This window comes from Chiloscyllium plagiosum, unplaced genomic scaffold (genome assembly GCF_037043375.1).
Source record: "Chiloscyllium plagiosum isolate Xiang-an unplaced genomic scaffold, Cpla_swu_hap1 HiC_scaffold_6, whole genome shotgun sequence".
NCBI lineage: Eukaryota > Metazoa > Chordata > Chondrichthyes > Orectolobiformes > Hemiscylliidae > Chiloscyllium > Chiloscyllium plagiosum.
In genome coordinates, this window is record NW_028270144.1 from 76294034 (window position 1) to 76309484 (window position 15451).

The 15451-nt window shown below is 39.9% G+C and overlaps 1 protein-coding gene across 1 annotated transcript; it reads left to right on the plus strand.

Moving 5' to 3' along the window:
- Positions 1-225: 225 nt before the first annotated feature.
- On the plus strand, positions 226-14911 carry LOC122550675 (high-affinity choline transporter 1). Its single transcript, XM_043691761.2, has 9 exons — positions 226-379; positions 1415-1640; positions 4450-4563; positions 5560-5715; positions 5968-6116; positions 6209-6352; positions 6980-7133; positions 8148-8365; positions 9751-14911. Exons 2-9 carry the CDS (start codon positions 1463-1465, stop codon positions 10384-10386), a joined length of 1749 nt encoding a protein of 582 aa, XP_043547696.2. The 5' UTR covers positions 226-379; positions 1415-1462; the 3' UTR covers positions 10387-14911.
- The last annotated feature ends 540 nt before the right edge of the window (positions 14912-15451 follow it).

The window sequence follows — 15451 nt, forward strand, 5'->3', positions numbered from 1 at the left end:
AGTCCAGAGCTGGAATTGTTAAGGGCATTGAAATCATTGATACGTTTTTATTTCCAATGATTCAACTAAGTCCGCCTTCTTAAATTGTGCGTCAAGCTATTTCCTCTCAGAAGTTTGTTTTAAACGAATTTCAGGTCAAAAATTAACAAGCTGAAATCATTCATCGAGAGATTTCATTCTGAGCCCGGTGACGTTAACCTCTCTCCTCATCTGCAGACGCTGACGGAGCCCCCGCCTCTATAAACCAGTGCAATCAGTGGGTGGCCATCAGGACAAGCCAGAGAACGGCACTCTGCTCCTGAACTACCAGCTCCCTGACCCGAGGCAAACGTAGCACGTTGCGTCCCCAACTTTAACGGCGAGATACTTTGATTCGAAGGTAAGTCGATTGATAGAAATCCCCTGGTAGAGAAAAAAAAAAGCGCTTCATTTTGCATCGTCTTGTGGATAGTCTGCATTGGTGTGTTCACTATGAATAAATTCATTTGCCCCACTCGCTCTAGCCCTGGAGGTCGGAGTAAACGCTAGGCTGAGTCAAGAAACTGACAGTGTTCGGCTGGAGCGGGCAACTTCACCTTAGTGACTCCCGGCCAGAGGAACTGCATGTCCTGCTCTGGGCTGCTTTCCCGCACCTCAGCTTCACGAGGAGTTGAAATGTTTTAATGCTGTGCCGTTTTCTGGTGATTGAACACAGCAAACAGTAACCAGAATAAAATAAAGGACAGCGGGGACTGGGATCCTGAAACAGCCTCTACGGAGAGATTGGCTCCAGCTTCAGTTCCGAAACGCTAACTTTCCCCTTTGCTCCACAGATGCTACCTGACCTGCTCAATGTGTGTCTGTGTATTTTTTTTTTAACTAAGGAGAGTAACCTGCAAAAAGGCAGAATGGCCAGCATCCAGTGGTATATTTAATGTAAATGAAACGAGTTTGCTCTTAAATACTCCCTTAGCCAATAACAAACCACAATGCCCTGCTCAACTTCAAGATCGAAAACCCATTAATGGAAAGGTTGGTTAATGATGGCAAAGTTGCTTCTTCAGCTCGATGCAGGTTGGGGTTTGTGAGGATTTGCCTGAACATGGTTGTTGCTGGTCTTCACAGGAACTCTCTGATTCTCACTGTCCTCTGGCTGCCTTATTTACTTCACACTCTCCATTACTGTAAGGGCGTGCTGGCTCAGGCGGGTTCGACCGCGCATTTCCCGTTATTATTCCCAACACAGCTTACGGTGTTGTACACCTCGCCACGTTCATTGTGACTGTTGTCAATGAGACCCGAATCTGAAAGCCAGTCACATTTAAATACGCTCACTGTCCAGTGAGGTGACCGTTTAACGTAATATTCTGGCTTTGCATTGATCCTTCACTCATTTATCCCGAATAACAGAAATTGCATTGTCTTTCTCCTTCAGATTTGGATGGGTTAGCAGCTTTGCTGCCACCTCCGTTTCCGACAGAAAATGGCCATTCACGTCGATGGGATAGTGGCTATTGTCCTGTTTTATCTCCTGATTTTATGTGTTGGAATATGGGCTGCTTGGAAAAGTAAAAACTCGAACACAGAGCAAGATCGGAGTGAAGCGATAATGATTGGAGGAAGGGACATCGGGTTGCTAGTGGGTAGCTTTACCATGACAGGTGAGTACCGAGTGACACCGCCCGCTCTCCAAGCGCCGAAATGTGGAGGAGTACCTCCCGCGGAAAGGATAACAGATCCACAATATCTCGGGGTTTAGCCTGTAAGGGGGATCTAGCCTGTTAGAGGGATAGAAACTGAGGGGGACGAAGGGTTTAGCCTGTGGGGTGGGTGGGGCAGGGTTAGTCTGTCGGTGGGTTTAGGAGAAAGTGAGGACTGCAGATGCTGGAGATTAGAGTGGAGAGGGTGGCGCCGGAAAAGCACAGCAGGTCAGGCAGCTTCCCAGGAGCGGGGGAATCGACGTTTTGGGCAAAAGCCCTTCATGAGGAAAGTGGCTAGAAGCCTCGGGGGTGGAGAGATAAATGGGATGGGGTGAGGCTGAGGGGTGTGGGGAGAAAGGTAGCTGAGAGTGGGATAGGTGGATGGAGGTGATAGGTCGGTGGGGAGGGTGGAGCGGATAAGTGGGAAGGAAGATGGACAGGTGGGGCAGGTCATGGAGGTGGTGCTGAGCTGGAAGGTGGGAACTGGGGTAAGGTGGGGGAGAGGGGACATGACGAAACTGGTGAAGTCCGCGTAGACGGGTTTAGCTTATAGGGAGGACTTAGCCTTTAGGCAGGGTTTACCGTGTGTGTTGGTGGAGGGGGTGGGAGGGACGGGTTAGTGTGTAGGGGGTTTAGCCTGTGTGTGGGTTTAATCTGTAAAAAGGTTTAGCCTGTAGGGAGGATTTGGCCTGTGTGTAGGGATGAGGGAGGGGGTTAGCCTGTAGGAGGGTTTAGCCTGTGTATGGGGGGCAGAGTGGTTCAGCCTGTAGGAGGGTTTAGCCTGTGTTGGGGGGATGTTAGCCTGTAGGAGAGTTTACCCTGTGTCTGGGGCTGGGGTAGGAGTTAGCCTGTAGGAGGGTTTAGCCTGTGTATGGGGGCAGGGTGGTTCAGCCTGTATGAGAGTTTAGCCTGTGTTGGGGGGATGTTAGCCTGTATGAGAGTTTAGCCTGTGTGTGGTGGGGTGGCAGTGGGTGGTTCGTCTGTGAGGGGTTTAGTCTGTAGGGGGTTTAGCTTGTGAGAAGTTTTAGCTTGTGAGAGGGTTTAGACTGTAAGGTGGTTTAACCTACATGGTTAATCTGTAAGGTGGGGGGGGGGGGGGGGCAGCCTGTGAAGAAGTTTAGCCTGTAGGGAGGTTTAGCCTTTTTGGGAGAAGAGGGAGTTAGCCTGTAGAAGAGGTTGAGCTGAAAATGTGTTGCTGGAAAAGCGCAGCAGGTCAGGCAGCATCCAAGGAACAGGAGAATCAACGTTTCGGGCATAAGACCTTCTTCAGAAGGGCTTATGCCCGAAATGTCGATTCTCCTGTTCCTTGGATGCTGCCTGACCTGCTGCGCTTTTCCACAAACACATTTTCAGCTCTGATCTCCAGCATCTGCAGTCCTCACTTTCTCCTTGTCGAAGAGGTTGAGCCTTAATGGGGTAGGGAATAGTCTATAGGGTGTGGTTTTAGCCTGTCAGGAGGTTTAGTCTGTAGGGGATTTTGACCTGTAAGGGGGGTGTTTAGCTTGTAGGGGGTTAGCCTGGAAGTCATAGAGTCATAGAGATGTACAGCGCAGAAACAGACCCTTTGGTTCAACCTGTCTGTGCCGACCTGATGTTGCAATTGTACCAGCCACCACCACTTCCTCTGGCAACTCATTCCATACACGTACAACCCTCTGCGTGAAAAAGTTGCCCCTTCGGTCTCTTTTATATCTTTCCCCCTCACCCTAAACCTATGCCCTCTAGTTCCGGACTCCCTGACCCCATAGAAAAGACTTTGTTTACCCTATCTATGCCCCTCATAATTTTGTAAACCTCTATAACGTCACCCTCAGCCTCTGAAGCTCCAGGGAAAACAGCCCCAGGGGGATGGCTTGTAGGAGGGGAGGTTAGCCTGTAGGAGGGGAGGTAGCCTGTAGGAGGGGAAGTTAGCCTGTAAGAGGGGAGTTAGCCTATAGCAGGGGAGATAGGCCTGTAGGAGAGGGGTTAGCGTCTCGGAGGGGAGGTTAGCCTGTAGAAGGGGAGTTAGCCTGTAAGAGGGGAGTAGGCCTGTAGGACGGGAGGTTAACCAGTATGAGGTGAATTAGCCTGTAAGAGGGGAGGTTAGCCTATAGGAAGGGAGTTAGCCTGTATGAGGGGAGTAAGCCTGTAGGAGGGGAGGTTAACCTGTATGAGGGGAGTTAGCCTGTAGGAGGGGAGGTTAGCCTATAGGAGGGGCGGTTAGCCTGTATGAGGGGAGGTTAGCCTGTGTGAGGGGAGTTAGCCTGTCATGAAGTAAATACGAAGATGAAATCATGTGTTCAAAACAGCTTGTGTTTCTCGGTGCAGAGCTCCACAATTTTGAAATACTTCAACACATCGTTAGCGGTGCGTTAAAGAGATTACCCCCTAGTGATTTTCTGTCTGCAAAATTTCTCACCAGCGACAGTAAACTGATCGAAGGGAGGTGCGTGTGGTTCTCTGCCGGCTAGTATTTGAAGTTGAATGGCGAGTGATAAAAAGCAAGGCAGACTCTGAGGTGCTCCTCACTGCACTGCCCTTTCTGAACATCCCGCTCCCCTCAGAACCGCTGCTTGGTTTGGGTATGTGTGTGTGTGCGCGCCGTTTCTGAATGTGTCTAGAAATGCCAGTCTTTGTTAATCCCGATCATGGATAAGGACCAGGCATTCTCAGTGCCTGGTATTATCCCGCAGTTCTCTCTGTCTGTCTGTGCAACAGTCAGCATTCTATTTGCTATTGTCTTGGAATGAGATTGTCTTTCATCCAACAAATCCTTCTTTTCCCAATACAGCGACCTGGGTTGGCGGAGGTTACATCAATGGCACGGCAGAGGCGGTTTATGTCCCTGGATATGGCTTGGTCTGGGCACAGGCTCCGTTTGGATACGCGCTCAGCCTGGTTTTAGGTATGGACCACAGTACAAATAAACTAGGCTGGAATCTTCAACAATTGCCACATACAAGTAGCCATGTCGGTGCTATTGAAGCAGATTTTCTTTGTAAAGCAGCAACAAACGCATCAGGTATAACACAGGTCTATCTTATAGCTCAATGTCCAATCTGTCCGAAGCGAAGGACACAGTAACCGTTCATAGCGAACTCCGCACATATTCACTAGATTGCAACCCATTTTGGAGTGACACGTTTTATATATCACTTCCTAAACCTTTGCGGCCGATTTTGTTGCCACTTGCTGAAGAATCAGTGGATTATTGAAATGGACTAAATCTGTCGATGCACTCATGCTGGGGTTTCGTTTATGAGCATCAGCGGAACCAATAGTTTTCTTTTGATATTCCCATATGAGAGAAAACACCTCACTGTTGCCAATCCATGATGTGCAAAGACGGGTTCGATCTTCCCCTGTTCCAGAATCTAATCAGAGGAAGAAATTACATTTCTCTCCCACATTTTACTCAATTGGACGCTGTTATCACTTTGAAGTAACTTTCCAAGAATCTTATTTCCAGCAAGTCATATCCAAGAGAAAGACGCCGTTAAAATAATTCAATCAAATACCGCAAACACGACTAAATGAAGAACAAATCTGCGGGTGCTGGCGATATGAAATAAAAGTAGAAATTGTTGGAGAAACTCAACATCTGTGAAGAGAGCAACAGAGCTAGCTTTCCAGATTTTGTTTTTAATCAGGTTACATTCATGTGGAAATTGTTTTCTACCGCGCTGCACCAGAATAACACTGAAAATTGCGGATTAATAAATATGGACACAATGCATTTTCAGTACCATGTGAATTTCCAGAATAGACCGTTTTTCAAGGCAATGCAAGTCGTGCTAAAGTAATGTCGAATGTGAGGGATTGGAACCGACTGAGATCGGCTCCTTGCATAGTTAGCGATTCAGTTTGTGTTCGGCTTTTAAGAGTTTATCCTGTCTTACAGGTGGTTTATTTTTCGCTAAACCCATGCGTTCAAGGGGCTACGTGACCATGTTGGATCCGTTTCAGCAGATCTACGGCAAAAGGATGGGCGGATTACTCTTCATCCCCGCTCTCATGGGAGAGATATTTTGGTCAGCAGCCGTACTCTCCGCTCTAGGTAAAGCACAGCTCCCAGCGCCGAGGACATGTCTCGAAGACTGCAATATAGCTGGCGCCGTTTGTAATCCAAGTCCGCCTCTTATTTACGTCTGGAGTAAATGTTTTATTTGCAATGAAAGCAGTTGCCATTTCACTGTGAACAATGCAAAGTTTTATTTTAATGCGCTAAAGTCAAAATCAAGGATTATTTTGACGTTTGCTGTACGGAAGGACATTAAATTAATAAATAAACAATTGTTTGTTTTTTCAGGTGCAACGTTGAGTGTGATAGTGGACATCAATATAAACCTGTCGGTTATCATTTCTGCTGTGATTGCAGTCTTTTACACTCTGGTCGGTGGATTATATTCAGTCGCATACACAGACGTGGTCCAGTTGTTCTGCATCTTCTTAGGATTGGTAAACTCCCTCGTTAAGCGCCAACTCAACACGCGCGGGCGTTCGACTAAAGTAAAGCAAGCTTTCAACATTTTCATCCTTTTTCTCCCCAGTGGATCAGTATCCCCTTCGCCATGTTAAATCCCGCCGTGACAGACATCACCATCACCGCCAGCCACGAAGTTTACCAGGAGCCTTGGCTGGGACACATAGAAACACCAGATATCCTGACCTGGATAGACAACTTCCTCTTGCTGGTAGGGATAATACCTTCATTACCTTATGAGGAGGGATTGAGTAGATTTGGCCTACACTCATTGGAATTTCGAAGAATGGTGGTTGTGGGGTGGGGGGTGATATTATAGAAACATAGAAAGTTATGAAAGGAATAGACAAGATAGAAGCAGGGAGGTTGTTTCCGCAGGCTGGCAAAATTAGAACTAGAAGGCCATAACCTCAAAATAAGGGGGAACATATTTACAATTGAGTGAGGAGGAACTTTTTCACCCAAAGGGTTGTGAATTTGTGGAATTCCCTGCCCAGTGAAGCGATTGAGACTACCTCCTTGAATGTTTTTAAGGCGAAGTTAGTTAGATTTTGAAAAGTAAAGGAAGTAAGGGTTATGGTGAATGGGTGGGTAAGTGGAGCTGAAGTCCATGAAACGATCAGCCATAATCTTATTGAATGATGGAGCAGGCCCGACAGGCCAGATGACCCACTCCTGCTCCTAGTTCTTATTTTCTTACGTCACAGTCATCTAATGCCACAGCTTGTAAATTAATTGTTAATCACACTAACAATGCACTAGATCAGTTCTATCAAAAGTATAACATTCTTCTCAGGGATGTAATTACAATACAATCACTGCCTGTGTTTATTTACAGATGTTGGGTGGGATCCCATGGCAAGTATATTTCCAAAGGGTCCTTTCTGCTTCTTCTGCTACTTATGCCCAGGTCCTCTCCTTTCTGGCTGCTTTCGGCTGCCTGGTCATGGCCATCCCATCTGCTCTAATCGGTGCAATTGGCGCATCTACTGGTAAAGCATCCAGGTCTTCACTGTATCTTTTAAGTTTTATCTGAACTATTCTGAAATTCTGCAGACTTGGGTATTACAAGAGTCATGTAAAGCTTTTCCTTAAAAAAACCTGTTAAAGTTGCTATTTTAATCATTTGAATGAAGGTGTGAAATGTTTTTTTTCCCCGTTTAAATTTGTTACTAAAGTTGAAGAGGATGATTACAAATCCAGGAGTGAATTGCTGAGGAACATTTTTCAATTTTGCATTATTTCTATAACAAATCTGGGATGAATTGCACATTTCATTATGATTTGTAACCATTATGGCACTGGATGGTGGAAAACAAACCATTATTACAGTTTTAAAGCTTAAGTGTTCCGCTTAAATGTATTTCCCATGCAAATAGACCACTTGATGAGATTCTGCAAAATATAATGAATGACAGCCTATGTGTCTTGTTGAATGGAACATTTGTTCATGCACAGCGTCACTTTGATTAAATCTTAATTGTGATGGATGAATCTTCTAAAGAATGAGTAGCCAGGGAATGTTTTGACTAGCTGTAGAGATGGTTTGCAACATTTAATTAAAATGATCTAATGAAGGAGTCAAATGTTTAAAATGTTGCTATAAACATAGCTATGTAGTTTTCATTTTCTTATACATTATATAAAGCCTATATGAATAAACTTTTCAAAAATATATATTCCAAATTCCTGTGGGAATAGCTTTCTGTAACAATCCATTGAAATACAACATTGACAAGTGTGGACTATGATGCTACTACTGATCAAAAACAATATTTTTTTCTGTGTAGGCAAAATCTCTAATGCAATTTTTACAATTCAATTGCTTTTGATTATAAAAAAAATTGGAAATAAACTGGGGTTACTGCAAAATAGTAACCGACTAATCATATTATCATAATAGTTGCTTGTATTTGTATCAAGTATTTGTACTTAGTCAGATGCAAAAAAACAGATAATTCTGTAATGGGTCCAATTTATGTCAGACAGTCATTTTGTCTATTTAGACTGGAATCAGACTTCCTATGGTTTGCCAGATCCCAAGAACAACAATGAGACTGATATGATTTTGCCAATAGTGCTGCAGCATTTGTGTCCAGCCTACATTTCCTTTTTTGGTCTTGGAGCTGTTTCTGCTGCAGTGATGTCATCAGCTGACTCTTCCATTTTGTCGGCAAGTTCCATGTTTGCTCGGAATATTTACCATCTTGCATTCAGGCAAGAGGTAAGTTTGGAACTAAACAAGACAATTATTCATATTGGCATGTTCTAACAAGTGTAAAAGCCCTGGTTGTTTTGTGTACATTTGGTTTATGTCATTGTTGTAATTCTTGCAGCAAATGGGCAGACAAGAATATTTTTCAAATATTAATTTTCTAGAATTGGATTTCTTTTTTGGTCAACCACCTTTTTGATATTGAATATTAAGTGATGTGGGACATTACGAAAATAATAAGGCTCCCTCTGGAGTGCTGTGTCCAGTTTTGGGCATCAGGCTTTGGGAAGGATGGTGCTGTCTTCAAAATGGAGACAAGGAGATTTGCTGGTGTGGCACCAGGAATGCCAATCTTTACTATACAAACCAACTATGAAAAACTGAAGTTGCTTGTTTAAAACAGCAAGGTTTGAGGAGAGATTTTATGGGAGGTGTTCAAACTTCTGAAAGATTTCTATAGAGTAGACAACAAGAAATTGTTCCCAATGGCAGAAGAGTAAGTAACCAGAGGACACAGATTTATGGTAATTGACAAAATGACCTGGTGAGTTGAGGACATTGTTTTCATCATGAGTTGTTATGATCTTAAATTGCTTTAAAGCATGGCAGAAATAGATTCAATAATAACTTTTTGAAGAGAACAAACTAAACACTTGGAAGTGGAAAATGCAGGGCTATTGGAAAGCTATGTTCATAGAGTCATAGAGTCACAGAGAAATACAGCACAGAAACAGACCCTTTGGTTCAACTCGTCCATACTGACCAAATATCCTAAATTAATCTACTCCCATTTGCCAGCACTTGGCCCATATCCCTCTAAACAATTCCTAGTCATGTACCCATTCAGATGCCTTTTAAATGTTGTAACTGTACCAGCCTCCACCACTTCCTTTGGCAACTCATTCCATACACAAACCACCCTTTGCATGAAAAAGTTGCCCCTTAGCTCCCTTTTAAATCTTTTCCCTTTCACCCTAAACCCTCTAGTTCTGGACTCCTCCAACTCAGGGAAAACATGTTGTCTATTTAGCATATCCATGCCCCTCATGATTTTATAAACCTCTGTAAGGTCACCCCTCAGCCTCTGACACTACAGGGAAACTCCAACCTATACATCTATTGGAGAGCCATTACATACAAAATGGAGTCCGACTGAAATACATCATTCTATGATTCCATAATGCTTTGCAATTAAGTTAGGTAATGTCATTGTGGTTGGCAGCATATTGAAGCACAGAAAAGTAGGCACAATCTCAGTAATTGTTGTGTGATAAAAGAGATTACAGCTACCTACAAATCGTATATAACATTTCTTTTGTATCTTAAAAAACTCATATTACATGTCTACATTACATTGATTAATATTCTTTTCTCAATATAATTGTTCATTGCAGGCCACAGACAAAGAAATATTGTGGGTAATGCGAATCACTATATTTCTCTTTGGAGGAGCTGCAACATCCATGGCAATGCTGGCACAATCCATCTATGGTCTGTGGTATCTGAGCTCAGATCTTGTCTACGTTATTATCTTTCCCCAGTTAATATCAGTACTGTTCATCAAGGGAACAAACACATATGGCTCCATCGCTGGATATATCATTGGTTTTTTGTTCCGAATTAGTGGTGGAGAACCCTATTTGCATCTGCACCCATTTGTTTGTTATCCTGGATGCTATTTAGAACATAGCTTTGGAGGTGAACCGATCTACGTTCAACGATTCCCCTTTAAAACCATGTCAATGTTATTCTCCTTCTTGGGTAACCTTGGTGTTTCATATTTGGCCAAACACCTGTTTGAAAGTGGAATACTGCCACCAAAATTAGACTTTCTTGACAGTGTTGTGTCACGACACAGTAAGGAAAACATGGACAAAACAACCTTGGTGAACCATGACAATATTACTTTGTCAGAGCTGGTGCATGTTAATCCAAAACACAGTGCTTCTGATAATGCTGCTTTCAGCAATAAAGAAGCATTTGATGACACTGAGCCAAATCCTGAATTTTCCAAATCAGACAATGATTGACCCTCAGACTCCATTATCCATTGAGTTCAGTGCAATCATAATCAACCAAGGACCATACATTAACAATATAAAATAGCATTTTAGTAGTTACTATATTTTTAGAAAATAAAATTGTTTATATCAGTGCTTTACTGATGATTGTTCACTTAAATACTGTTTTATAGTATTGTTTTAATTTATACACATGAAATCAGATTAAGCTATAATTTTGAATCTGAATTGATAACAGACTACCTTATATTGCACATTGCAGAAACAAGATATCATCATTTATATGGCTGTGAAGCATTATACAGAGAGGATGGTATCATGAACTATCATAAATTCATGGTTTGTTGTTCTCCCTATTCATGGATCAAACAGTGTAACAAACTGGACTCAGCTAGACAGCTAACTTATCTCTTGTTGATAAGTTCTTAATTGTAGTTTACTATTCCATTTACATACACATATATCTCAATAATCTCCAAGCCTATACAAATATATATGTGTATAGAATGCTATTTTTAACTCATAAAATAGCAAAGTATTCAATGATCCAGTTAATGCCCATTTATTACTTACTTGTTTCATCTATAATCAATTAATTTGGGAAAATTGGTGAAAATGAATTCTTGCAACTTTATTGCACATCATCTATAGCCTATATGAAACATGGGAAGGGGGTTCATCAACTACTACCACATAACCCACCTTTAGAAATAAGTATAGCCATTAATGCCATAAACCTTTGGCATTTTATTGTAGAATATTATTTGTACCTTAAAATATGCAATATCGATCTCTCCATAATTCAGATAATCATCAGTCTCTGATAATAACACAATGATTTTGTCATTTGCGAAAAGAGCCAATTGGTCAAAGCAGCATATTAGTTACAGATGGTATAGATGTCAAATGAAGCTGCAGTAGGCTCCTTCATAAACGTATTTTTTTTTCTTGAAAGCCAAGGGAATCAAAATAGCAATGCATTAATGATATTTTAACATTTAATTTTATACTATACATTGTATAATGTAGTTTAAGTAAAATATTACAGGTTGAGTTCTATAAAACACAATGCAAGATTTGAACTTAAAAGTTTTTTCATCTGTTGATTTTAGGCTAAAATTATTGTTCATTGTAAGTGATATCTTAACATTTAGCCAGCTGGCAAATAAAATCAAATATGTTAAAGTTACTTTTACCTGTTAGAACACACATGTATCATAGTTTTGTGGGATTGTTGTATATCCTTCCTTTAAAACTGTCAGACTAAAATTACTCAGCCGTTCTACCTGTTTCCTGCTACAGTTCCATAACTGGCCTTACAAAAAAGCTGAAGAACAAATAGTGAGGGTAGGCAGGGTCATATTGAACTCAAAGTAATAGTTCAGTTTCTTCACAGATATTGTAGAACCTACCGAATTTCTCTAGCATTTCCTGTCTTTATTATTTCAGAATTCCAGCATTCACTCTATTTAATTTTTATTATTATAGCTCCACGTTAACTTGTTGTTTTCTCATTAATCCTGCAAGTTTTGCCAAAGTTAACATTAGACCAAAGTAATTGTGTCTGAAATGATTTTGGCCACAATGTTCTGAAAGCGAATATCATATGAAGTACTGTTCTGTTTCAACATGTTTAATCTTGGAGAAGCATTGAAGTATCCTTATTTCAATCTTTTCCAGTTAAATCCTGTTCTTGTTAATATTTTAGATATTCTGGATGAATCTGTTCATTTAATCAAATTAATTCATCAAATGAATCAATCAATGTAGCTGATAAAAAAACTGATCTCAATTTGAATGATCTACATCTCTTCTTGGAGTTTGCTTTTAATCCACCAAATAGTGCATATTTCCTCATTCATTGATGTTTTATTTTACACTCCTTCTGCAATCTTAAGTAAGAAAATGTATTCAATCTTAAAATAACTATAAGTCTGTACAGTCCTCCATTATAATACCAAACTGCTTCTTAAATGATCAAATGGATTTTATTTCAACTAATTATCAGCTTGTGCAACAAACACTACTTTTCTAAATAATTTTTTAACATTAGTGCTAAATTTACTTTTCACTGATTTCAGCCTGCTCTCAATTGTCCTTCAGTCATAGTTTAAAATTGAAGTTCTGTTCTAAATTTACTTCTGTTTAACTTGTTCTTATCTGATATACCTCAATTAAATCTACTCTGAATCACTTTGTTTGTATTATGATAGGCCCAAGTTTCCTCAACCTTTCCTCATAATTCAGCCTAATTTAAAGAATCAGTCTGCTGGATCATTTATACATTCCCTCCTGAGCTTGGACATTTTTTTCTTGCGTCTTGACAACCAAAGTTAGGTGCAATGTTCAACACATAATGTGAAACACTAATGTTTTAACATTCAAATTCCATCTATCTTCTACATTGTATTCTGCTGGATGTAGCAATATATCTCATAATTCCATTTGTTTTATTGATTGTCGGCTATCGGTTGACTCATTAGAAGATCTTAGTTTTCTTTCAACTTTACCAACACTGTACTTTGAGTAGGCATGAAACCCAATTGTTTTCTTCTTATGTTCAATACCTTGACTTCTTCCTCTTGAATTTGATCTGCCATTATTCTGTTCATTTAGTTAGTATTAATGCCCTTGAACAGTTTGCAAGTTTGACCAGTTTGAATGCAATTAATATAAATGCTTTTAAAAACAGTCCTAATAGTGGTCTTTATGATATTTGCTTTTGCCTTCCCTTTATCTAATTCATTTTAGTTTCTTCATTTCTTTACTTCAACCAGGAAAAATTAAGACGGAGCACAATCATAGAAATGTTTAATTGGTTCAGGTATTGCTAAGAAATTAGCGAGACATATGGTCATTCATAGTCACTTGAAAATGTTCATTGAAACCATCAGGGGTAACATCATGAGTTTACACCATGATGCGAACAAGGCTATAGTGGTGGAATTAATGCAAAAGTCAGCAAGACGAAAATGTTCATTTGGAAATCCTAAAGTTTTCTAAGAATGACTGGGATTGCCAAAGCCATTCACTGTGCAGGATAAATGAACCTCCACTGGAGAACAGCTAAAAATGAGAAAATTAGAAATAATGACAGAAATCAAACTTTTTTAAACAGAAATGACCATAAACGCCAATGAAAATAAATGGCTTATGACAGGAACTGTGTTCTTAGTAATAGAAGTATTGAAACAATTAATAACAATAAAATAACAATTAATAATTATCTGATCTAAGAAAAGCATGCATGTTTAATATATAGCCTCAGTTTGTTTAATTAATAGGGGACCCATACTTATGGTGAGCTACTGTATTACATAGTTGTTAATTGCAACATCAAAGTTACCATGAAAATCCACTATGTAACACCCTGGATATCCTGGTGCCTTAGTGCCTGTGACATGGTAATGATAATCAATCAAAATGAGACAATTTGGGGGTGGGGGCAAATAACCTTTTTTTGTATAAAGAATTGCTAAGTAGTACTTCGGTAATTCATTTGCAGCATCAAAATTTAGGTATTTAGGGATTATTGATAAGGTATATTATTACAACATTTTTAATTACAACATGATAATTTTTTTGTGAGCAGAGCTTTTGAAGTTTTTAGTTTGGAGTTTCAATAGCCTTTGTTTATGCTGGCACATAAAGTTAGAGAAAGGAAGGAAAGTATGTAACAAACAGAAAATCATAGACAAACACAGAAGGTCACATAGCATCTGTGGACAGAGCAACAGAGTTAATGTTTTGGATCCAGTGTAACTCTTTAAAGTTCTGAATAGGAGTCATATTGGGCTCGAAATGTCAAATCCTTTTCTGCTGTGCTTTTCCAGCATTCTCTGTGTCTGTGTCAGATTTCCATCTTCCACGGTCTTTTGTTTTTATAGGAATGTATGTAAACTGTTCCAAACATTATAGCTTTTGTCTATGATTAATCATTTTGAAGTGTAGTACTCTTAAGTGTCTAGCATTCATTTAATTATCAAAGAAGAAAATGCATTGGCAATATAAAATTGTCAATTTTGAGATACCTTAGATATGTAAAATTGTTGCAGACAAATGGCTTGCATTGATAATTCCGTCAGTGGGTGAGCAACCTCTTGACTTTTCTCTGGATCATTCTTTTTACAAATTGCTTAACATCATCAAATATTATTTGCCTTTATTCATTTTAGATATATTCAATCAGATGTGGACTGTGTCCGTAGACAATTTAATATATGGTACACCTCAGATGGTTAGTCACAATGTTGTAAATGTACAGTGTAAATACATATAATGTATATTTTTGTCTGCCAGAGTTGTCACCTGAGGAATCTATCAAGCACGATTGTATAAAACACTATTTGTGTATTCATTATTTGTGAAATATATAGCTCTCAAATATGACATTCAGGAAGCTAACCGCGAGATATGCTACTTGTCTTCCTTTCCACCAGAACAATGATTGTTTGTAAAATATCCATTATAAACAAATTATGATGTTCAATATGCAATATTCATCAAATAAATTGTGATCCAAGAAATGGTTACATGTTTAATATTACCTTCAGTTGCTTAACTAAGGGACTCATACTTACAGTGAGCTTAATTACTGTGTTACTTAGTTTCTAATTTCAACATCAAATCTACCATGAAAATCCCCTATGCTACATTCTTCCTGAAACACCTTGGATATATGGTGCCTGAGACATGGTTAAAATATCTCTAGCGTTCTACCATAAACAAAAAAAAAAGAAATTATTTAGTGGAGGCAGAAGCAAGGTGGAGGGATTTGGCAAAAGAATTTAAGAACAGAAGGTTCAATACTGTTGAATACTCTGCTTTATAATAAGAGTCAAGGGTCTTGTTACAAATGAGGCTAGAGTTGCAAAAGCAGGGGGTCTTAGCTAGCAAGTAGAACAGAGGAATTTGAGGAGGGAGAGAGGAGAAAGAATACGGAGTGCTCCATGAATTAGAATAAAGATTATGAATTCAATTTGTAAGTGTGGTAGGAAATTGAATGTAGGAAAAATAGAAAAAATAGGCAATCAGTATTTAGTGAAGATAGTGGGTTATAAAGGCTTCTGTGGAA